Genomic DNA, 25932 nt, shown 5'->3' on the forward strand with positions numbered 1-25932 from the left:
TTAAAATAATTTTAATTAAAAAAATATTTTAAACTTTGGTATTAGTCAAGTATTGGCCAAGATACAGAAAGTCTTATATACAACTGATTACATTGTAAACTGGTTCAGCTACTTTAGAAACTTGATAGTATACACCCTATGACCCAACAATTTTACTTTTAGAAATATCTGCTAGAGAAACTCTCACATATTATACAGGAAACATATGTAAGTATATACTTTGCAGCACTATTTGTAATAGAGGAAAAATAGAAATAAGGCAGCTATCAATAAAGGAACAGATAAATTGTGATGTAGTTGTAGGAAAGACTCTTATACAGCTATTAAAACTAAACTAACCACACTAATCCATCCATTGATCAACCATTCCACCTACCTACCTCAACACAATGAATTTTAAAAATGATGCTGAGTGAAAAAGCAAAATTACAAACCATATAAAAACAGTATATTTATATGTGTGAGTATAAATAAACACAAATGAATTGAAGGATGGATACCCATCTCATGATGGTAGATACTTAAGAGGAGAATGGGACTAGTGTTAAGGATCAAAGGGCATTATCTATCCTGTAATGTTTTATTTTTTATTTAAAGAAACAGATTTGAAAAAAATATCAAAAAATGTTAAGAATCAGCTCTTAGTTGTGGAAATATGGATATTTGTTATAATACTCTCTAGACTTTTCTGTATATTTCTCAACTTCTCAACTAAAGATCTTAATTACCAATTTTTAAAACACATTGTATGTGCTAAAACTTCAGCATCTGAAAACCGTACCTCAATTCCGAAATCACCATTTTATTTGTCTCACAGCAGCCAACGTAACTGTCTTCCTTGTTTGACAAAATACTCATCTGGTGCTCAGACAGAGATGATTTAAAACCAAACATTTCTCTTTTTAACTGCAAGTTTAAAAACAAACATATATAAATTTACAATATCTATGATACAATTTATTTATTTATGGCTGCGTTGGGGTCTTCACTGCTGCGCGCAGGCTTTCTCTAGTTGTATTGAGCAGGCGCTACTCTTTGTTGAGGTGAGCAGGCTTCTCATTTGTGGTGGCTTCTCTTGTTGCGGAGCACGGGCTCTAGGCACATGGGCTTCAGAAGTTGTGGTGTGTGGGCTCAGCAGTTGTGGCTCGCAGGCTCTAGAGCCCAGGCTCAGTAGTTGTGGCACACAGGCTTAGTTGCTCCACGGCATGTGGGATCTTCCCCAGCCAGGGATCAAACCTGCGTCCCCTGCACTGGCAGGCAGATTCTTAACCACTGTGCCACCAGGGAAGTCCGATACAATTATTTTTTATGTAAGTTTGAAAACTTGTGTGAATTTAATAGAAACAATCTAACAGCCATCAACAGAATGCATAAATTCATTATGAAATATTAACATAATGGGAAAACTACAATAGTTAAAATAAATCTGCATTATATAAATCATTATGGAGACATCACATGACACTGAGTGAAAAACAACAGAGGCACATGTCGTACTTTCAAAAATGCACTGAACTATATATATTTTTTTCCTGATACATCTGTATGTGGCAATATTTAAAATATGGGCAAGAAGGATACATATGAATTTCAAAATAGTGGCTACCTCTGAGGAGAGAGGGAGAGAATGGGGATCTACTGAAGTACATAATGAGGCTTTATTTCCCTATAAATTTTTATTCTAAAAATGTCTGAAGTAGATATCACAATGTTTCCCAGATTTAGCAAATGTGCTATATTGGTCTCTTTTTGTATTCTGTATGTTTTGAATAATAATTTTAAAAATTAGTTGTGAAAAGGTACAAAGTAAGCACTTAATGACTACTACCTTCAAACTATAACAAAATCACACACTTTTTAGAAATAGACAAATTCACATTTCCAAACCATGTTATATGGGATCAAGCATATTAATATATGATATGATATATTAATATAATATATATTAATATATATTATATTATATTAATATATATTAATATACTAATATATCATACCACTTTCAGAATCACATATCAAGTAATTCTTGATACTGAATCAAAGGAAGTATCAATTTAAAATGAATGCTACCTGCATTTGATTACTATCAAATTTCCAAAGCAAACAGTACATTAAAAATCTGAGCAAACAGGGACTTCCCTGGTGGTCCAGTGGTTAAGACTCCACATTTCCACTGTAGGGGGCACGGGTTTGATCCCTGGTCTGGGAACAAAGATCCCACATGCCACGTGGCCAAAAAAAAAAAAAATTAAAAAAACGGTTAAGCAATAATCAGCATCCCAGGAAAGTAGATATTGCAGGGGGATGGGAACCAAGAATGGTATGTTCTGGTTTTAACTCTGCCACTAGCTAGCTGGACAAATTATTTACTTCCTTGGGTACACTTCTTCACCAATTCAATAAAATGATAATACGAAATTAGATGATTACTAAGGTCCCTTTCGGCTTCATAATTCCATGACAGTTTACAATTGATAAAAGTCTACCATCCATACATTTATGTGAAACCAATCATGACACAGTTATCTTATACCTTTCTCCTGATTTCACCTTTACTTTGCACCTATGAATAACAAATTTCTGACACAAGTATACTTACTTTCTTCCTAATCTCACTTATAAATATGGTCATATATATAACTCATGGAGAAAAGGTGGCCAGATGCTACCATATAAACAATTTAATACTCTGTACCATTCTAATAGTATATGAAAAGTTGCTCAACATGGTCAACAGGGAAATGGAAATTAAAACCACAATGTGATACCAGTTCATACTAGTTAAGATGGCTATAATAAAAAAGACAGACAGGGCTTCCCTGGTGGTGCAGTAGTTGAGAGTCCACCTGCCAATGCAGGGGACACGGGTTCGTGCCCCGGTCTGGGAGGATCCCACATGCCGTGGAGCGGCTGGGCCCGTGAGCCATGGCCGCTGAGCTTGCGCGTCCGGAGCCTGTGCTCCACAACGGAGAGACCGCAGCAGTAAGAGGCCCGCGTACCACAAAAGACAGACAATATCAATTGCTGGCTAAGATGTAGAGAAACAGAAATCCTCATATTTTGCTGGTGAGAATGTAAAATGGTACAGCCACTTTGCAAAAGTTTGGCATAAATTTACCACATGACTGAGCAATTCTACTTCTAGGTATCTACTCAAAAGAAATGTGTGGACAGAGACTTGTAAGCAAATGTTCATAACAGCATCATTCATAATAGTTCAAAAGTGGAAACAACCCAAATGTCCATCTATTGGTGAATGAATAAATAAAACGTGGCATATCCATATAAAGGAATAATATTAAACAATAGAAAGAAATGAAATACTGATATATATCACAATGAAAAATCCTCAAAAACATTAAGAAAACGTTAAGACCACATATTGTACAATTCATGTATATGAAATGTCCAGAAAAGACAAATCTCCATAGGCAGAAAGTAGATTAGTGATTCCCTAAGAGTGGGGATGGGTACAGGGACTGATTATAAATGGGCACAAGGGACCATTGGGGGATAGAAGTGTTTGAAAACTGGATTGTGGTGATTGTTCCAGAACTTGTAAATTTACTAAAAATCATTGAACAGTACACTTAAAATGGGTGAACGCTGTGGCATATAAATGTTCCTTTAAAACTGTTGTTTTAAAAAATTCTGTGCCATTCTTATACATGGCACCTGAGAGATTGAGAAAGGATGTTATAGTAGAAAGGTAAGTTCAGAAAAAAGGATTAGATAGAAAAGAACTGATGACTGAAAGCAGATGTGAGGAAAAAATAGAAGGTAATAAAGCAACAACAAAATTATGATCTCTTATAAAGCACTTGGGTAAAATTTTCCTTGTCACACATACTTACTGACAACTGGGACATAATTTTTTCCAAACTTCTCAGTTCCACCCTTGAACTTTCTATTTCTTGCTGACACAAATCCAGTCTCTCATTCTGTGTTGCAATACGAACTTTTAATTCTCGGTTTTCATTCATCAGAGAAAATTTTTCTCTAAGTATTTCATCTTTATCCTCTAACTCACTCTCTAGCTTAAGAATACTTTGTCTAGATTCAGTTAGTTGTGCCATGACTTCTGAATTTTTCACAGCCATGATCTTTAATTTTTCTTTTCCATTATTATTTTCTTCTTTTAACTGCCTATGAAGAAAAAAGCATAAAAATGAAAATAAAACATACATTTATTTTCAATAATCATATTTAGTTAATCTCATTTTTAAAATATTTTAAAGCTTAACTGTGAAATAATAATACTTGCTCACATTTACTGAGTGCCTACCTTCTGCATGCTAGGCACTCACAACTTTATGTGGCTAGCACTATTGTTACTTCCTGCTTACGGATGGAGGAAAACAAGGCAAGGAAAGGTTATGAAACTTGCCCAGTGTCTCACAGTAAGTAGTTGAGCAGAATAATCCCACTATCTTGGAGGTATTTCTGCTCCCTTTTAAAAAGTGTATGACAGGAGAGTTAGCTCCAAAATCCTGACACAATATTTTGCAGCATCAAGAAAGTTTTAGATAGTATAAGGAAAAAAAATCACAAACTATTTATTAGCCACAACTCTAAAAGATAAAGTCTAATTAACCATTAATAGATTACTACGCAGCATTTTAAAATATATATGTATATACCTATAAAAACATGTCAAACATTAGAACAATCTACTGTTTAGAACTGTTATTGTATTTCATCAGTTCCCTTTTTCACATTTTTAACATCTCTGAAATGAGAAGGTTAGACTAGGTGATGCTTCATGATTTGAAGAATACATATTTTACTAGCTAATGTGGTCACACTACAGGGACACTACATCTGTGTTAATTTTTTCTAAATATATTCAAAGCAAATATGTTGATCATATTACTCTATATTTACAAGTATATTAACATCAACACGTTTTATTCATTTAAAATCCTAAATTTACAAGTAGAAAACAATTTCAGTCATGGATGCCTATCTTTCTACATTATTTAAGGCCATAATTACAGAATTCAAAATATTCTATTTTTAAATGTTTCAGTTTTTTCTCTATTTCCACACAAAAATCCTTTTTTTACAATAGGATACTGTACCTTAATTTCTCTTTCAGAATTTCAAGTTCATTTTTATATAGACCACACTTTTCCTGTAGCCTTTTATTTTCTTTTTCACAGTTAATTAGATTTTTCTCTAACATTGCTTCTTCAGCTTGAACCTAAAACAATAATTTGTTTTAAGTGGATGCACTAATGTGGTCATAAGTTTTAGGTATTTCAAATTAAAATGTAGTGATTTCAGAAATAAGCAGGAGAGTGGATTAAGTACTCCACAAGTTTAAGTCCCCAGCCTTGTAGTGAAAGGAGCAAAGTGAACTTCCAGTAACAAAGAAAAGGGAGGGGGGAATGCTACCACCTGTCCAGAAATGGTTAAGAGCCTACAAGAAAGGAACAACAGCATGATTACCTGAAAGCAGAATTGTTCTGCTCTTATGTGGACAAGGCAAGCAACTCATGTAGAGATGCTGCATCAAGTTACTAAAGGCTAACTTTAGTGTAAATATTCCAGAGAAGTAATTTTTGAAATTTTAGCCACAGAATAGTCCCAAGGAAATCACAGCCCCAAATTTAAAACAGATAAAAGTCAAGCATCCAGGTTTGAGCAGTGGGAATGGAGGACTGGACAGATCTGCCCCACTTCCTTTGTTATATCTATCTAATTATAGGGCTCTGCTGAGCAGTTTGAAATTGATAATCCTAAGAAGTATGAAAAAAATCATCTCTTACATTTTCCTCTCTTTCCTCTATAAAGTCCTCCCTCTCTAGGAGGATATTCCCCCTACTAAGTATTCTACCTCCCACTCCAGATTACCTTATTAAAAATCCCTTCTACAATATTTCTTTCCCACAGGGACCTTTTCCAAGGCTTTCAAAACAGTGATCTTATTAATTCACACTTACGACATCAGTATCTAATGGGATCTTAAATTTTTCTTATTTTTAATATTTCTTCTATCCTTCTACATTTCTTTGAACAGAATTTGTAAATATTAATTAAGGATATAAATAATTTATATTAATTAAGGATATAAAGAATTTATCTTAATGTCCAACAAGTGGCCTCCCTCCAAACAGGTTTATTATCATGTGGTATTACTTGAAGATATTCAATAAATGTAATTAAGCCACTATATTACTATGTAGAACCTATTCAAGGAACCTTCCCTCTGAGCCTCTCTCAGGGTGTTAAGTCTAAGGAGACCAATTAAAGGCTACATAATCTACTCTGCCTTCATTTTCACTGAGGTGATGGGAACAAATTTCCTGCTTTTCCTTCTATAGCTCCAAACTGCTCACTCACCGCATCTTTCTCTACATTTTGTTCCTTGTCTCCACTCTTTTCCTTCTCTGGATAAGAAAGTTTCTGCTCATTATAAGAAGATGGTAAATATTATACTTAACTAATAATTATAAATTCTTTATTTCAATGATTTTATTATGAATAAGATCATAAAAATCACTCTCCACTTTAACCATAAATAAAGATATTCTATTTATGTCTATATTTTCAGAATGTGGATGGTAATAGAAAACACTGAATTTGCACAACTGCCTCTTACCTTTTCCAGTTTTTCAGCCACTTTTTCTTTATAATGTTGGAAAGCTTTACTTAGCTCTTCAGCACTATATAGTGCTTCATTCCTTTGTTGTTCAGCTCTAAAATTTAACAAGAGATAATTTAAAAAGTAAAGAATGCTCTGTACTTGTGTATCTAAGTTCCAAAATAACCTATATTTAATTATAAGGAATAACTAGAGAGAAGCAAATTTTTCGGTATTAAAAAAGAGTATAAGGCTTAAAATGGCAAAATGAAAAATGAAGACTAGACTACAATAATTTCCTCACTATGATATCTATTTGAAAAATAAAATAGAACATAAAATACTTATAAACTTTGAAACATACATTCTTATGTGTTGGCAATTTTTTCTGTCTGGAAAAGACATATTAGGGAAGTTGCCTGAGGCTACATGATAAATTTTCAAAGATCAGGTATTACAGAATCAATCCACTGTCTAGTATATTAAAAATACTAGTAAATCCTGTGATCTTTGAAAAGGCCAAGTACATTTTCAAAAAAGATATAAAATCTGAACAACAAAATCCAACCACTACCAAGCACTGTCTTAAGCCCAACCATTCTGTCTCACCTCTTAGTTCATCCTGACCTTTCTTCATACCTCTCACACTGAATTGAGACTACTAGGCTGGAACCTGGTCAATTTCATATCCACATCTAAAAATTTTTCTATATTTAAACTTATTTTCATCACATTATTTTGAAGTTAGTGACTGTTCTCTTATCCAAGGTGAATTCCTTTATCTATACTCTGGATCATAGTTCTTCCCTTTCAGGACTCTTCTGTATTTTCAGTCTCTTCTCTATTGGCTTACAAATTCAAGTGAAAGTATCTCTTACTTCCTGAATATATGGGGTTCTTAAATTTGGACAGCAACTGTGGATATCAGAGATGTCTGTCTGGTTCCAAGTTTCAAATAAAAAAGAGTTTAAACAATAAGGGATTTATTTGAAAATCTACGAGAATATATTCCATTCCTTAGTTGGCATAGCTAGAATTCAGAGAGCAAAGGATACCTGTATTTTTCACTTTGTATTTTTTAAATGGTCCATACTTTTGACCAGATTTAATAGTTTTATTTATTTATTTATTGGCTGCGTTGGGTCTTTGTTGCTGTGCACAGGCTTTCTCTAGATGCAGCGAGCGGGGGCTACTCGTTGCGATGCGCAGGCTTCTCATTGCGGTGGCTTCTCTCGTGGAGCACAGGCTCTAGGCGCACAGTAGTTGTGGCACGTGGGCTCAGTAGTTGTGGCTTGCAGGCTGTAGAGTGCAGGTTCAGTAGTTGTGGCTCACAGGCTTAGTTGCTCTGCGGCATGTGGGATCTTCCCGGACCAGGGCTCGAACCCGTGTCCCCTGCATTGGCAGGCGGATTCTTAACCACTGTGCCACCAGGGAAGTCTCACCACCAATACTTATAAAAAGGTCATAATATTTTCAGCCACACAGAAAAGAATGGATAAATATATACATGTACTTCCAACCCAACTTTTGTGCATCTTAACCCTTTGCTATTTTTGTTTCATGTAGCCTTTTTATTTTAAGCAAACAAAACATTATAGACATTACAGAGTTGAGGTCCCTGTTCACCTCCAAATCCCATTCCCCTGACTTCTTCCACAGAGGTAACCCTAGTGTGACTTTGTTTTATTATCATCATACATTTTGTACATTCACATGTTGATCAAAAAATTCACAAACAATACATCATAGTTCATCTATTGTAAGAGGCACATTGTTTTCACTTTTTTTTTTTTTTTTTTTTGTGGTACACGGGCCTCTCCACTGTTGTGGCCCCTCCCGTTGCGGAGCACAGGCTCCGGACGCGCAGGCGCAGTAGCCATGGCTCACGGGCCCAGCCGCTCCGCAGCACGTGGAATCTTCCCGGACCGGGGCACGAACCCGCGTCCCCTGCATCGGCAGTTGGACTCTCAACCACTGCGCCACCAGGGAAGCCCATGTTTTCACATTTTTAACATCTCTAAAGTTATTATGTATTTTATGATTGATGGTATACCATAGTTTCACATTTTTTCTTAGTGATTACTAAAATAACGGTACACCTTAAAATCTGTGGAATCTTACATTCAATGAAATATCGTAATCTTTTTCTATATACTTTATATGAATGGCACCACAATGTATATATCCTTCCACAGACTACTTTTGTTTATTATCATTCAAGACATATCTATGTTCACCCATGTGACTATAGTTCACTTTTAAAAATCTAATATATACTATTCTATTGTATAAAAATAGTATAATTTATTCATCCATTTTTTTAGTTGATAGACATTGAGGTTGCTTCCAGCTAACACAATGTTGCAATGAACATCTTGGTGCATAGTTCCTTGGCAATATGTGTGAGGTTTCTTTAAGATAAATAATTAGGAGCTGAATTGCTAGATATTTTCCAAAAGGTATTTCAAAGTTTAAGGTACTATGGTACACCTTCAATTTATTAGATCCTTTAAAAAAACAAAAGGAGTACAGCAGCTGCACCAATTTACTCTCCCAACCAGAAATGTGTATGAGTTTATAACACACCTTCACCCACACTTAGAGAAGCAGTATAGAATAATAATAAAATAGTAACCTATCTAAGCCTCCCAACGACCCATGATAAAGTAAGTGCCACAAACGAGGAACTGAGAGGTTAAGTAACTTGCCCAAGATCTCATGGGTTACTGGGAATGTAACCTGTTTCCATAATCTTTCTACCTAACCACTTTGCACTACTACTTCTGTCACAGTATTCAATTCATTGGGCCCTAGAGCCACAGTGTTTGGGTTCAAATTCTACCTCTACCACTTTCTAAATGGGTGACCTTAACTTCTAATTCAGTTTCTTCATCTATAAAATGAGGAAATTATCAAACTCTTATGATTGTGTGAGGAACAAATAAGTTATATACCTAAAGCACTTAGAAAAGTGTTTACACATAATAAATGCTCAGTGAGTTACTACAATATCATCAAATTTAAAACTTTTGCCAATCTAATAGTGTGACATGTTTGTAGCTTTACAACCTCACTGTAGTTTTAATTTACATTTTTTTTTTATTATTTTTTATTTATTTATTTATTTATTTTTTTGTGGTACGCGGGCCTCCCACTGCTGTGGCCTCCCCCGTTGCGGAGCGCAGGCTCCGGACGCACAGGCTCAGCGGCCATGGCCCACGGGCCCAGCCGCCCCGCGGCACGCGGGATCCTCCCAGACCGGGGCACGAACCCGCGTCCCCTGCATCGGCAGGCGGACTCCCAACCACTGCGCCACCAGGGAAGCCCTAATTTACATTTTTGATGACAGTGAGGTTAAGCAACTTTCATGTTTCATTGGATATTTGAGTTTCCTGTCCTTTACCTCTACAGATTCTCTGTCTTTTGATATTGGGAGATATTGGATATCTCCCCCCCTACCCTGCCTTTTCTTACTGATTTGTGAGAGTTCTTTACAAATTCTAGATATTAATCTTTGTGAATTATATTATTTGCAAATATTTCCCCAACCATTTGTCTTACCTTTTTCACTTCTTAATTGATGAGTTTTATAAATAGAAGGTTTTTATTTTAATGGACTTAAAATTTAGCAATCTTTTCCTATAATATTCATGCTTTTTTGCTCTCATTTTAAAACATTCTTCCCTACCATGAGACAACACATAAACTATTCTCATATAAAACATTCTTCCCTACCATGAGACAACACAAAAACTGTTCTCATATATTTTCTCTAAGTTTTACTGCTCACAATTGGGCCTTTAATCCATGTGGAATTTTTTTTTAATGCCGGTATAGTATGAGGCAGGAATCTAATTTAATTTTTTAATCAATAATCAATTCTCCCAGAATCATTTTTGAAGTTTTTTTAAAAATATTTATTTATTTATTTAGGCTGCGCCGGGTCTTAGTTGCAGCATGTGGGATCTTCGTTGCTGCATGTGGGATCTTTTAGTTGAGGCATGCAGACTTCTTAGTTGCAGCATGCACTCTTAGTTGTGGCATGGAAACTCCTTAATTGCAGCATGAATGCAGGATCTAGTTCCCCGACCAGGGAGTGAACCTGGGCCCCCTGCATTGCGAGAGCAGAGTCTTACCCACTGGATCCCCAGGGAAGTCCTCCTGAAGTATTTGTTTTTAAAATTAAGTCAGTATACCCTTAATGTGGATTCAACCACTTTTTGATATTTTGCCACCATTGCTTTATGTCTCTCACTTGAGAGATTTTTTTGCACTGAACTATATATCCTAGAGTAAATAGTAATATAACCACAAGTTAGTAATATAACCACAAGTAACTATCAAATTTAAGAAATCTAAAATTGATACAATATTACTGTCTAATACACATTCATATATGAATTTTATTAATTATTCCAATAATTTCTTTATGGAATTTTCCTTCTTCTGATCCAGGGTCACTTACTGCTTTTAGTTATCATGTCTCTTTAGTCTCCTTAATCTGGAACATCTTCTCAGCTTTTCTCAGTCTTTCATGACAGTGACATTTTTGAAGAATAAACAGTTGTTTTACAGAAGACCAATCTGTGCTTATCTGATGTTTCCTCATGATTAGTTTCAGGCTATTCATTCTCAAGAGGCATACCACATAAATGGTGTTGTACCCTTCTCACTATATCACATATGAAACACATGATGTCAGTTTGTCCAGCACCTTAATTATTTATTCTTCTGTCCTTTGCCCTGATTTGTAATGCCACCTGTTACATTATGAAGATTCCACTGTATGCATGTTTGCTTAAGAGTCTCTGTTCTGTACCACTGATCTTTTTGTTTATTCCTATACCAATATCACATTGACTTAATTAGTATAACTTTAGAAGTCTTGTTATCTATAGACATGTTCTCTACCTTGGTCTACAGCTTCAAAAGTGCCTTGTTTGTTCTTGGACATTGGTTCTTCCACATGATTTTTAGGGTCAGTTCATTAAGTTCTACCAAAAATTTTGTTGGGATATTGATTGGAATTGTACTGAATGTATAAACTATTTTGGGAAGAACTGACACCTTTATGTTAGGTTCCCTCCCAGAAAAATGGTATACACCTCATTAGTCAGATCTTCTCTTAAGGCTTTCAAAGAAGCTTTATTATTTTCTCCATTGTATTAAGTATGTCTTTTTAGTCTGATATTTTGACATCTGGGGCATTACTGACCCTAGGAAGACTGGCCCTCCCAGGGCTAGCCAATTCTCAGAGATTAATAAACTCTGCACATGGGAGTGCACCTTTCATACACAAACTAAGCAATCCAGAGCCCACTCCCCATTCCTCTATCTGGCTCTTACACACTGGGCTAATATTCTCCTGTCCTTATCACCCCAGGACCAGGTACTAGACCACTCAGGACAGTCTTACACCTCTGCTCACTGAGATTATTCATACTAGCCAATCCGAAGGCTGAATACCCTACCTCAACCGTTTCTTTCCACAGAAACCACAGTATAACCTCTTGTTCATATTTTCTTCCCAACTCCCTCTGCCTTCTGAACAACTCTGATACTTCCCTGTGTGGTCCCTCTACATGACATGTCATATCTCCTATTTCTAGTAATCTGTGAGTGTAAAAACTTCTTCATTTATGACAGCCATTTCCATGTCTATCTTGCCACACCTGATTAAAACAAATCCTGAGTACATTTTTAAACCTCCATTAAGATTGTACCTATCTTCTGTAGATTTTTTCAGATTTAACATATAGTTACTTTATTTTAATTTTTTATTGAGTGAAGTGCTCACATCTTAAGTGAATGAATTTGTACATATGTATATACCCACATAACTACTATCCAGATCAAATATAGAACATTTCCAGCACCCAAAAGTCTCCCTTGTGCACCCTCCCAGTCAATACTCTTCACCTAAAAAGGTAAACACTATTTGGACTTTTAACACCATATTAATTTTGCTTATTCTTTATTTCTTAAGGAAATACACAGTATTCTTTTGCATCTGGCTTCCTTTGCTTAACATCTGTAGTATCTGTCCCTGTTGTTAAAGAACTATAGTTGCTCTTTTTCACTGATACATATATTTCAGAATATGAATGAATACATTTATTAATTCTGTTGTTGATGAACACTTAGCAATTATTAATAAAGCTACTTTGAGCATCCTTGCACATGTCTTTTGATAGATACAGGTCTTCATTTCTGTTGGAGTGGATGCTGGATCACAGGGTGACTTATGTTTAGATTTAGTAGACACTGACAAATAGTTTTCCAAAGTGGTTCTGCCAATTTATACTCCTACTATAAATATATTTGAATTCCAGTTGCTCTACAAATTCAAAACTTGAATTTTAGCCACCATGTGCCATAATGGGACTGTTCCTTTCATCATCATCATTTTGATTATTTTATTTTTTTGTGGGGAAATTTCTAATGATTGATTCAATACCTTTAATAGCTAAACAACTATTAAGGTTTTCAATTTATTTATTTAAAACATTCATTTATTTAATTATTTATTTGGCTGCACCGGGTCTTAGCTGTGGCACGTGGGATCTTTGTTGCCGCGTGTGGAAACTTTAGTTGCAGCATGCGGGAGTCTTTAGTTGTGGCATGTGGGATCTTTAGTTGGGGCATGTGAACTCTTAGTTGTGGCATGTGGTATCTAGTTCCCTGACCAGGGATCAAACCCGGGTCGCCTGCATTGGAAGCGCAGACTCTTAGCCACTGGACCACCAGGGAAATCCCCAAGGTTTTCAATTTATGCTTAAGTTAGTTTTGTTAAACTTAACTTTGTTGGGAAATCATTTATTTAGTCTAAGTTTTCAAATGTATTATCCTAAAATGGTTCATAGTACTTGGTCTTATTTCTTAAATCATAGCTAAATCTGTAACTTAGGAGTTCCTTTTCAATTCCAATATTGGTTTTTATGCCTTTTCTCTTAATCTTGTCTGATGCCCATTACCTTGGTCACTGTGAAAAGAACCAGATTTAGGTTTTGGGGATTCTCTATTGTTTCTTTGTTTTCTATTTTACCCTTATCTTTAGTATTTAATTACTTCTATTTTTCTTTTGATCAAGCTCTTTCTTTTATGTCCTTTTCCTGACTACATAAATTGAATGTTTTAGCTCATTCACATGCTAATTTTATTATTTTTTAAAATAAATTTATTTATTCTTGTTTATTTATCTTTGGCTGCGTTGGGTCTCTGTTGCTGTATGCAGGTTTTCTCTAGTTGCGGCGAGGGGGCTTCTCGTTGTGGTGGCTTCTCTTGCTGCAGAGCACAGGCTCTAGGTGTGCGGGCTTCAGAAGTTGTGGCACGTGGGCTCGGTAGTTGTGGCTTGCGGGCTCTAGAGTGCAGGCTCAGTAGTTGTGGCACAAAGGCTTAGCTGCTCCATGGTATGTGGGATCTTCCCGGACCAGCGCTCAAACCCAGGTCCCCTGCATTGGCAGGCGGATTCTTAACCATTGTGTCACCAGGGAAGTCCCTCACATACTAATTTTAATCCATGTACAGGAGACTAAAAATTTTCTTCTGAGAATATCTTTGGCTGCAGCCCACAAGCTGCAGTATTTTTTATATCACTCAATTCTAAGTCTTCTAATTTTCATAATTTCTTCAATGGTCCATGAGTAGCAAGAAGGTTGATTTTAAATTTTCAAACATACATGATTTGGGGGTGGGGGGCGGGGTTGTTATATTTAACTTAATTATACTGTGGTCTGAGAAGGTGATATGTATGACACAAATATTTTTATCTTTGTTAAAATTCATGCTTTCTGGCAGAGTGAGGTAACAAATTATAAATGTTCTACGAGTGCCTGAAAGAATGTGAATTCTCAAATTGTTGGCTACAAGGTTCCATACATACATCCATTAGATCAAGATTATTCATCACTCAACTCTTCAGCTTCTTACATTTTTGTTGCTTAATCTTACAATTCTAATAAATCTGTAAAAGTGTTCCCTGTATGATTACAGATTGCTTCACTGAAATTGTTTTCTTTAAGTATTTTGGGACTAAATTATTAGATAAATAGAAGTTTAGAATCTTTATAGCTCCCTGCTTAAGTGTTACCTAAACATTATATATATGAGCTCTTTTTAACTCTAGTAATGTTTGTTGCACTTAGAACTATTCTGTGTGATATTAATATAGCTATACCTACTTTGTTTTGGTGACTATTTGCCTGAAACATTTCTTTTCATCCCTTTGAGTTCATCTTTTCTGTGTCCTTATGTGTTTTTTTCTTTTTTTTTTTAAACAACATTGTGTTTAATTTCTGCTGTACAGCAAAGTGACTTAGTTATACATATATATGTTTTTTTCATATTCTTTACCATTATGGTTTATTACAGAATACTGAATATAGTTCCCTGTCCTATATGGTAGGACTTTGTTGTTTATCCTGTGTCCTTATGTTTTTGTTTTTGTTTTTGTTTTTGTGGTACGCGGGCATCTCACTGTTGTGGCCTCTCCCGTTGCGGAGCACAGGCTCCAGATGCGCAGGCCCAGCGGCCATGGCTCACAGGCCCAGCCGCTCTGCGGCATGCGGGATCCTCCCGGACCGGGGCATGAACCCGTGTCCCCTGTATCAGCAGGCAGACTCTCAACCACTGTGCCACCAGGGAAGCCCATGTTTTAAGTATGTCTCTTATAAACAGCATAAAGCTCAACAACCTGGCTTTTTAATCCACTATGATTAATCATCACCCAAAGAAAAGTCTTTGCAAAGGTTTTGATCTTTCATTTTCTGAATGCCAATCTTCATTCTAGTTCTTCAAAAAGCTCCAAGAGTCTTCATGTCACATCTCTACCTAAAAATCTCAATTGCCTATTTGTCCTCTCCAGGTTAAAACACAAATCTTTTGGCATAAAACACAAAGCCATTTAGTCTGGACCAAGCCTATCTTTTCCCTCAAATCCTACTACACCTGTCCATTTATAAGTACACAAAACTCCTAGTGTTCTTCAGAAATTATGTTCTTTTATACTTCTATGACTTTGCACATGCTGTCCAGAATGTGTCCATCCCTACTTACTCACCTTATGCAGCGTAGTCAATACACTACCCTAAAAATCATCTCTTGTATAAGTTTTACAGAGAGAACTAGTCGCTCTTTCTCTGTACTTTTTTTAAGCTACATTGTAAGGCTTGTCTTCATGTATTATTATCTTGTTATTTTAAATTATCATGTATAAAAAGCTCATCTGAGTACGTAAAGTCTGAATTTCAGAATATTTAATCACACAGTTTACATTTACAATAGCTACATTTGTTAGTGTTTATTATTTACAAAGCTCCTTACATTTCTTTTTTCATTTATTCCTCACATCAAGACAATATCATCTTGACTTAATAGATGAACAAACTGAGGTTCAAGAAGGTTAAATAGTTTCCCCAGGGTGACAAAGTCACTTAGAGGTAAAAACTGGCTGTTTGACTCCAAAACCTAAACACTTCCACTAAGTAATATTGCCTACCAAATATATATTGTAACCTGAACTATACTAACCAAATACTGCTGAGAAAATGTACTTCCAAACTCATTTTAATGAAAAAATGACATAGATGGGTTTTGAGCAGTTTAAATGCAAACGCAAACAAATATTTATCTATGTATGACTTTTCAAAAAACACTTTCTTTATAACATTATTTATACCATAGAATAAATTTGTAAAACATATTTTTGTTGCCAGAGAAGATAAAAATGCAAATTATGATTTTACCCTGTGTAAAGGCTGCTATAATTACATTATTATATTGTAAAATCTCATTAAACTAAAAAATTTTTCATCTTTATTAGTATAAAAGTTAACATTCAAAGTTAATGGTTATATGGTCAATGCTAACTAGAAAACTTTATCTTAAGACATGGTTTATACAAAATAGATATTTTTGCATTACTTATGTATTCCTAAAGGGAGACCCAACCACACTTTCTCGTGAATTTTATTTAATTTCAGAAATAAGTATCATTTCATAGATAATCATTATCGAGCTTTAAGGAATTAATCCCAATTCAAAATGCCAATACCATAAAGTCCACACGTGAAATTTTTAATCAAAATTTTCAAAAAATTAATGGACAAAAAAGAACATTAAATTTTCTACTGCCAAATTTCTGAAATTTTTTCACTTCAAAAACTAAGTAGAATTTTAAACAGGTACTATATTCTTTGTTTCTCCCCTACAAAAACAATTATTTGCTTTAAAAACACATACCTCTTTCCTTGTTTACTTTGTTCAAGTAAGTCTACCTTCAGCTTTATACATTCCTCTTGGGACTTCTGCAAACTCTGTTTCTTTTCAGTCACCATTTTCTGACTCTGCTCTAATTTATCTTCTACCTCTCTATAAAATAAAGATACTGTTAAAGGCTGTTGAAGAGATTATTTCAGGTAGGTAGGCAAGAAATAGTTCAACATCAGGAATTCTATTAGTTTAAATCACTGAGTTAAGAGAAACAAATATTTAACAAGAGAAAGAGAAAAGGCATATTCATCACTTGTGAACTATTAGTTTTCATAAGGAATAAAAGGATACTTCTATCAGATGATAAATATATCTGAAATAAAACATTATATCCTATTTAATGATCAGATAACTAGAAGTATTAGATATATTTCAGAAACTAGATAAGTATGACTGTTATCACCACTATATGCAGTGATTTTTCTGACAGTTGCAAAAAGCTAAAATGAAAAAGTAGTAAGTATAAATTTTGGAAAAGAAAGACAAGATTCTTTTTTTTTGGCTGATAATATCATTAGCTACCTGGAAAATCCCGGGAGAATCAAAATAAAAATTAGAATTAATTAAAAGTATGACAAATAGTCCAATTACAAAATAATTATAGTATTATACAAGAAGCAGTAGCCTTCCTATATACTATCAATGAACAAAACAAGAACAAATTCACAACAACCAAACATACAAAATACCTAGGAATAAACTTAACATATGTATTACAAAGAAAATTATAAAATTCTGATGGTCATGAGAGATGACTTTAGTGTGTATCAGAATCATCTGCAGGACTTGTTAAAACACAGATTGCTGGGTCCCACCTCCCAGAGTTTGTGACTCCATAAGTCTGAGACAGGAACTGAGATCTGCATTTCTTACAAGTTCCCAGATGATGCTCATACTGCTGGTCCCAGAACTACTCTTTTGAGAATCACTAAAATGGAGCAATATGCTATTTAGTATGCATATATTTCTCATTTTATTCATAGCAGAAGAGGAAGATAAATTATAAAGTGCCTGATTCCTTGTATGTTATTTCTTGAACTCCCACCGAAGTACTGAGTACATATTACTATGTAGGGCAAGAAGCAAACTAGCTCATATTCATGAAAACACATAAATAAGCATCTCAGTTTAGATTTAGTCTTTTTTAGCCCCTATATACTGCATGTATCCTGCAGCCAAGAGGAGTTATGATGGACTGAAAACAGAATCAACAAGTTCTAACTAAGACAGTCTGTCTATATACCAATATGGATTTATTGGGGTGGGGGACAAATTTTAACAAGATACGTCAAAAAGTAAAAGTAGAAAATAAATATTTTAAAGCTGTAAGTTTTACCTCAAAACTTTATCTTGGGCTGAAACTTCTGCTTCCAAATTTATAATCTGTTCTTCTAAGATTGGTACATTGGCTGCCTGTTGTTGAGCAGATTCAAGCATAGAAACCTAAAACAAAAAACTTTTAGAGCACTTTCTTCACAAAATAAATTAATCGACTTTGTCCTTAACTTCTTTTACCATCTGACAGGGGTTCAGTAGAACTTCCCAGTCATTGTTCATTGTTTGTGAAGCTCATCTTATCTATCAATTTATATGGGAATGTCATCATCACAAGCCAGTCTCAGCATGTAAGCTCCTGCCATTACCCTCAACTTAACAACCCAAGATAACTGGTTAGTTACTTGGGGAAAAAAAGAGAACCTCTACAGACTAATTTAAAGATAAATTTATCTAAAAAGATAAATTTCACATACATTAGAAAATTAAATTTCAAAGACACAATCATTTAAAATCACATAAAAATACTTACTGAACCTTGTTATTATTTAAAACCTAATTTCAGAATACATGCTTACTAAAGAAAACCTAGAAAATACAGAAAAGTATAGTAATCCTACAACTTGGAAGAGGGTAGGATGGTAGAAATCCACAACCTAAATGGTGTCTGGAAAAGAATACCAGTAAGAGAACTAATTATCCCCCCAAAAAGGAAGCATGAGATAATAGTACAGGGCAGGGATGAGGTCCAGGATAGAAAACTTGGGATATAGTTCTAACTCTGTTGATAAGCCCCTCCTTTTCCTACTCTCAGAACACCAAGAGTCACATGATGGCCTACCAAGAAGAGATAGAAAGTTATTATTATTATCTGGAAAATTGAACAGGAAAGGTTTGAGACTCTTGAGACATTACATGGAATGATGAGCAGGGATGAGGAAGAGTTAAAAACAAAGAGATTAATAAGGAACAGTCAGCTTCTAGCTTCCTACCCCACCTCATTTGGGGCTACCCCACAGGTAAGAAATCAAAGAATTCTTTGCTGGAGAAACTCAAGAGCTCCAAAGAAAAAGACCTCACATATGGATGTTGGATGGGGGAAGGGAGATATCTCCCTACAAAAGAGCCATCTTCTCAACCATCACCAACAAATGAAGCCCAATGGACAACAAACTTCACCTTTGCACAGAGAGCTTCCAAAGAGCATTTAAGTGTCTCTCTTAAATACAAATAGCCAAAACACCAATATCTGAAAGCTTCTATCACAAAAGTCAGAGGTCAAAACAAAAGAAAAAAGCAACTGGCAGCAGCCAGGCAAACATAAACACACACACAAACACACAGAATCATTAAATCTTCAGAGAGTTATGAGAAGATACTGCATCAGGATGTTATTAAATACAAAACAATCAGAGAACATGAAAAAGCTCCAGAAAATGAAAAATTATGAAAGCCAAAATAAAAGATTCAATAGGATGACAATGTTGAGGAAGTCACAGAAAAAGTATCACAGGAAGACAAAGAGATGGAAAATACCAGGAAAAAACGTGAAAGATTTAGAGTACCAGGTAATCCAGGTTAGGAAAGATAGAAGAAAACAAGAGTGAAGAAAATTATCAAGGATTACATAAGAAAAAATTCAGGGACCAAAGGACACAAGATTTCAGCCTAAAAGGGTCTTCATGTACCCAGCACAATAAATAACAGAGGTCTATTCCTAAAAACATAAATGGAAAAACAAATGAAAAAATATATTACACACTAGGAAAAGTAATTCACAATGGCATCAGAGGCATCAGAGACAAACTGGAGGATAGAGATAAGAAAGCAATGTCCTAAACATTCTGAGGTAAAATAATTTTCAACCTAGAATTCAATCAAGTGTTGGGGAGAACTTAAGACATTTCAGACAGACAAGGAAGCTACTAGAAAACATGCTCCAACTAAAGAAAGAGTAAACCAAGAAAAATGACATGGGATCAAGGAAACAACAGACCCAACCTAGAAGAACATCAAAGAGAAGTCCCAGGAGAGCAGCTGAGCAGCAGGTCTGAAGGGCAATAAGCTCAGAGAGAACAAGATGCCAGTCTCCAGAAGTGTAACTACTGTACAGACACCGCTAAAAGGTAAATTATGAACATGTTGATCGGTACAATGGGGAATTTCAGCTAAAGTTTTCCAATAGTGGCACATATGCAACATCAAAGCTAAGACCTGCCCTGGAAAAGGCAGCCTCCCTAAAAAATATTTTATTAGGCAATTTAGAAAATGCTGAGATGGGAAGTAAAACACAAATATCTGTCTTACTGCCTAGAATAAACACTGGTGTATTTACATGCTCAGAGAAAAGAACAAAATGCTAATAGTTCAGTAATTATTAGCAAAACTCTTTTAATATCTCTTAGACTTTAAATAATTAAGCCTCTATGACTTTAAAAAGAATCTATAGTTGATTAAAAAATTAAAATACAATTAATAAACAGAAAAGGTAAACACACATCAAAAGAAATCTAAATGACAAACACACTGTAAAGGTAAATTTCGTAAGAAATGAAGAAAACCAAAATATTTTTCCCTCAAAGATATTTTAAAATATAGATATGTTTTCTTGTTTGTTTGTTTTTTGCTGTACGCGGGCCTCTCACTGTTGTGGTCTCTCCCGTTGCAGAGCACAGGCTCCGGACGCGCAGGCTCAGTGGCCATGGCTCACGGGCCCAGCTGCTCTGCGACATGTGGGATCTTCCCGGACCGGGGGACGAACCCGTATCCCCTGCATTGGCAGGTGTACTCTCAACCACTGTGCCACCAGGGAAGCCCGTAAAAATATAGATGTTTATTTAAAAAAAAAAAAAAAAAGAATACTGAATGTAGACAGAGTGCAATAAATGCCTGAAAAAATTATTTCCCTGTGATTTGACCATTCTGGAAATCTAACCTAGAAATAATCTCAAACACCAAAAAAGTTTTATGTTCACTGCAGCATTTTTTCTCCTTAGGCTCAATAGTACTTTGTTTTGTTTGAAAAGTACAAAAGAAAAATAAAGACCTGCAATAACTCTACTACTTAAAACAATACATCTAAAAAGTAAATAGTGAAAGTTTCATTAAGACCCTCCAATCGTTTCCAAAGTTATCAACAATATTGTAGAGCAGTCCTTCTGTCCTTATATTGATATATGTCATATGTATATCTATATACATACACACACATAGACACATGCTCATTTTATAAAAAACAAAATGGATTATTGTGTATGTGCATGTATATGTATGTTTTGCTCTGTAATGTTTTTCTACCACTAAATATTTTAGGTAAGTTTTTGAGTACTGACTGTGCAGATACCATTCTAAGTGCCTCTACATATATCATTTAAACCTTACAAAGTTCTATAAAAGTCAAACAAGTTTGCATTTACCTTTAAAAAAAGCTTAGTAGCAATCCATTATATGGATATATCATAATTTACTTTACCATGTCTCTGTTATTGGACATTTTGGTTTCTTCTAATTTTTTGTATACCAATCATACAGAAAAATATAGGGAACCACTTAAACAGGGGCGTTATTAATTAAATTATGGTATACTCACATAAGGAAATATAATGCTACCATAAAAAATGATTGTTGGGGACTTCCCTGGTGGTCCAGTGGTAAAGAATCCACCTTCCAACGCAGGGGACACGGGTTCGATCCCTGGTTGGGAAACTAAGACTCCACATGCCACGGAGCAACTAAGCCCGTGCGCCACAACTATTGAGCTCGTGCACCTCAACAAGAGAGCCCGTATACCACAAACTATAGAGCCCAGGCACCCTGGAGCCCCGCGCACCATAACTAGAGAGAAGCCTGAGCGCCACAACTAGACAGAAACCCAAGCAGACCATGTACCGTAACGAAAAGATCCCACATGCCTCAACAAAGATCCCATGTGCCACAACTAAGACCTGATGCAGCCAAAAAAAATAAGGAAAATAAATAAATAAATAAATAAAATATTTAAAAAAAGAAGTCATATGATTGTCGTAAATGCATCCAAATGCATCCAAAACTGCTTAGACTATTTAAGAAGTATAAAACAAGTCCAGGAAAAAAAAACTATTCAAACATGTAATATTTAACTATGTAATAAACCAATAAAAGCAGTTTCTAGATGGTGGAAACTGGGTAATCTTTCTCCCTTTTCTTTTTTCTATTTTTGAAGTTTTCAGCAATGAGAATGTATTATTTTAAAAAGGAAGGTAAGTAAGCTATATATTTCCTTTGTATGCGAAGTAAAACCACACAAATTGATAACCTTAAGATTTTAAGAAGTTATGACTTATCTAAATGCATAGGCTATACAAGTTCCCCTAAATAATTTTCAGTTATTAAATTCACATAAAATTGATTCTATAACATGTTGATACTATATCAATAAAAATTATTATACATAACACATTAAGGCAATACAAGGAATATTTTTCTAATTATAAATTTTAAGATGATTACAATTATTTTCTCTTGGCATAGTCACCACTTCAAGAAACATACTTTTGCTCTTGACTGTGTCAATTCAAAGTGGACAGATTCTATTTTAGTCATTAAAGAATGATTCTGTGAGACCAAACAAGCATTCTGTTGCCTAAGTTTATTAAGTTTCTCTCGAAGACTTCTGATTTCCTGATTCACAGGGGTAGAAGATGAAAAAGACATCTGAAAAATGACAAAGAACAATTTATTTTGAATTATTTCGTTAAGCATTACATGTAATTAATGGAAATAATGAACAATTATCAATAAAACGACTAAGCAGCTCAGAAAAATGGGTTAAGATAGTCAGTGTTGGTCAGGATATGAGACAATCAGCACTCTCTCCTCCACTGCTGGTGAACATGTACATAAATAAGTTCAGCCCAGAAAAAAGTGGTACACTTTGGAAAAGTTCTTGGTATTATCCAGTAAAGCTGAACATGCTAAGACTCAACAATATTACTCCTGGGTATAAATCTGATAGAAACTTTTAGACTTTTGCACCTGAAGATTAAAGGCATAAAAATGATAAGAAATGAAATGCCAACAAACAAAAAAATGGATAAATTATTATTTAACTGTTTGTATACTTCTATTATACTCTTTTGAATATATATTTTACCATAAATTATTTTAATTTTCATGGGAGTTGAGGTTTTCAAAACATGATTTAATTTTATTTTTTAAATAATATATTTATGCAATTCAGAGTCAGAATTATATATTTTTAAAAAGCACATATAGAAGTATCATTCCCATCTTTAGTAGATAGGTAACCATTTTTACAAGTTACTTGTTTATAAATTTTTGTATAACATCAATCAGCAAAAAATAGGAAACTCCTTATATAGGAGAGTCATTAATTAAGTTAGGATCTTAAACCTAGTCTTCTAGTGTTTCCATACACATATACAAGCAATACAAATTACCCGCCCTGCCTCCAATAGCTCCTAATACAAAACCAAGAGTATGTATGTTGGTGTGCACCTTGCATTTTTCACTTGAACAACATATCCTGGCAATCTCTCCACAATCAATTCAGTGAGAAACTCCTATTCATTTTTTTTTAACCCCTTTAGCTGCAGTTTCTATTGCATTCTTATTCAACCAACTAGACAAATGAGATACTTCTAGTCTTCTGTTATGACAAACAATGCCTTGTTTTGTACTTATGCAGGTACTTTTCCAGAAATGGGATTTCCAAGTTAAGGATAAATGCATTTGTGGTTTTGGTAAATATTACCAAATGCCTCTCCACTGAGGTTTATCACTTTGCATTTCTACCAGCAATGTATGAGAATGCCTATTTCCCCCTAATATCACCAACAAAATAGGGTCAAATATCTGGATGTTTAATAATCTGGTAGTGAATTTCTCTTATTATGACTGAGATTGAACATCTTTTTATTTGTTTTATTTTCCATTCATGTCTTTTGCCCATATTTCCATTGGGTTGATGATTTTTCCTTATTTCTAGGAGCTTTTTACATATCAAAGAGATTAGCCCTTTATCTTTAATAGGCATTACCAATATTTTTCCCGCTCTGATTTGTCATGTACCTTGTGATTCTGCTTAGGGTAAAACACAATGATTTCAATGAAGGCATATATATAATAAAAACAATCAGCAATTTGAATTAGGGTAGAGATCAAATTTCCCAAAATTACATAATCTTTGTAGACATGGAATTTGAATTCATTTTCTAAAATGTAGGCTCAGATAGCTTCATCAAGCAGCTTCCTTACAAAAAGAAAATCAACTGCTGGCTTTCTGAAGTGGGAAGAGGAAATTTTTATCAAGAAAGAGTATGATGTACATATGCAACCATATGTATATATGCATGCTGCCAATGGGGTAATAAAAAATAGAAGAGGGTAGAAAAGGAGATAAAAGGGTTGAGTAAGGAAGAGGAGTATACATAGGGAGATAGATAATACAGCCAAATAAAAAAGAGGAAGAGAGAGTGAGTTCAAGACCAGGAAAGATGTCTAACATCATCCACAAAATTTAGAGATAATGGAACACCTGATCCAGGCTAAACAGTAAGTATACTTTAACCACTTAATAAGCCATGATTACCTATTACATACATGGTACAGTACTAAAATCAAGGGGGTTACAATTTACTTGAGAAAACAAGATATTTAATTGCAAAAAGGTAATAAATACAGAAGTTTTAAAATAGAGTAATACACCAAAATAACTGCTCTCTTGTTAGGACAGAACAAGAACCATCATATTTAAATTCAAAGAATCTGGAGTACTAAAAACTATGGAAAACATGAATAAGATATTTGAAGAAAAAACTCAAAGAAGTATTTTAAGTGGACAAGGCTAAAACTAAAACTACTTTTAAGTAGGCAGGTCTAAAAATAATAACCTTTTCTCTTGGCTTTTTTTGAAAATCAGTACCACTATTGGGCATTTTACAAACTTTTTTATAAGGTGAGTAATTCAAAAGTCCAAGCTGGCTAGGCTGAGAAAGATCTTCCAGAACGAGCCTTTCAGACCTTGAGAGATTAGAGGCATAATCAGAATTTTCACTTGGACTAACACTAGAAAAAAAAGAAAAAAAAATTTTAGTTCTTAGGTACTTTATGTATTCACTCTAAATTTCTATACATTAAATAAGAAAACAGAAAGAAAAGCACCTGAAATGTTGCTGAAAATCAGATTCCAGAAATGAACTTAAGGCATTTCAACTATATTTTTAAATAAACCATAACTAGTTTTAAACTAGCAATCTATGTTTCTGGAGCCTCTATGCTAGGATTACTTAAGATTCAAAAAAACGAGTCATAATAATAAAAGATTAATTAAGCCTACACGTATATTTTATACTCTGAGTCCTAATATATGTTTTACAATTTATTTATTTATTTTTATATTTGGCTGCGTTGGGTCTTCGTTGCTGCTCACAGGATTTCTCTAGTTGTGGTGAGTGGGGACTACTCTTCGTTGCGGTGCGTGGGCTTCTCATTGCGGTGGCTTCTCTCGTTGCGGAGCACAGGCTCTAGGGACATGGACTTTAGTAATTGTGGCACACAGGCTCAGTAGTTGTGGCTCATTGGCTCTAGAGCGCAGGCTCAACATTTGTGGCACATGGGCTTAGTTACTCCACAGCATGTGGGATCTTCCCGGACCAGGGCCCGAACCCGTGTCTCCTGCATTGGCAGGTGAAGTCTTCACTACTGTGCCACCAGGGACTGAGTCCTAATATATTAAAGGCCTTAATATGTAAATGCTTCTCTAATAGTTCTTTTTCCTAAACTGAAAGTTATATTCAAATTAT

General features: G+C 34.8%; 1 protein-coding gene across 1 annotated transcript in view; it reads right to left on the reverse strand.

Annotated features, from left to right (window-relative positions):
• Nucleotides 1-25932, reverse strand: part of CCDC18 (coiled-coil domain containing 18) — a 125862-nt gene that overhangs the window by 88672 nt on the left and 11258 nt on the right. The window contains exons 5-12 of the mRNA XM_067042527.1: nt 25021-25195; nt 22661-22822; nt 18192-18298; nt 16826-16954; nt 6605-6701; nt 5082-5203; nt 3855-4146; nt 782-906 (exon numbers count right to left, since the gene is read on the reverse strand). Coding sequence (XP_066898628.1) covers nt 782-906; nt 3855-4146; nt 5082-5203; nt 6605-6701; nt 16826-16954; nt 18192-18298; nt 22661-22822; nt 25021-25195 — 1209 coding nt within the window. The remainder of the gene's footprint in view (nt 1-781; nt 907-3854; nt 4147-5081; nt 5204-6604; nt 6702-16825; nt 16955-18191; nt 18299-22660; nt 22823-25020; nt 25196-25932) is intronic.

This window comes from Kogia breviceps, chromosome 1, assembly GCF_026419965.1.
Source record: "Kogia breviceps isolate mKogBre1 chromosome 1, mKogBre1 haplotype 1, whole genome shotgun sequence".
Lineage (NCBI taxonomy): Eukaryota > Metazoa > Chordata > Mammalia > Artiodactyla > Physeteridae > Kogia > Kogia breviceps.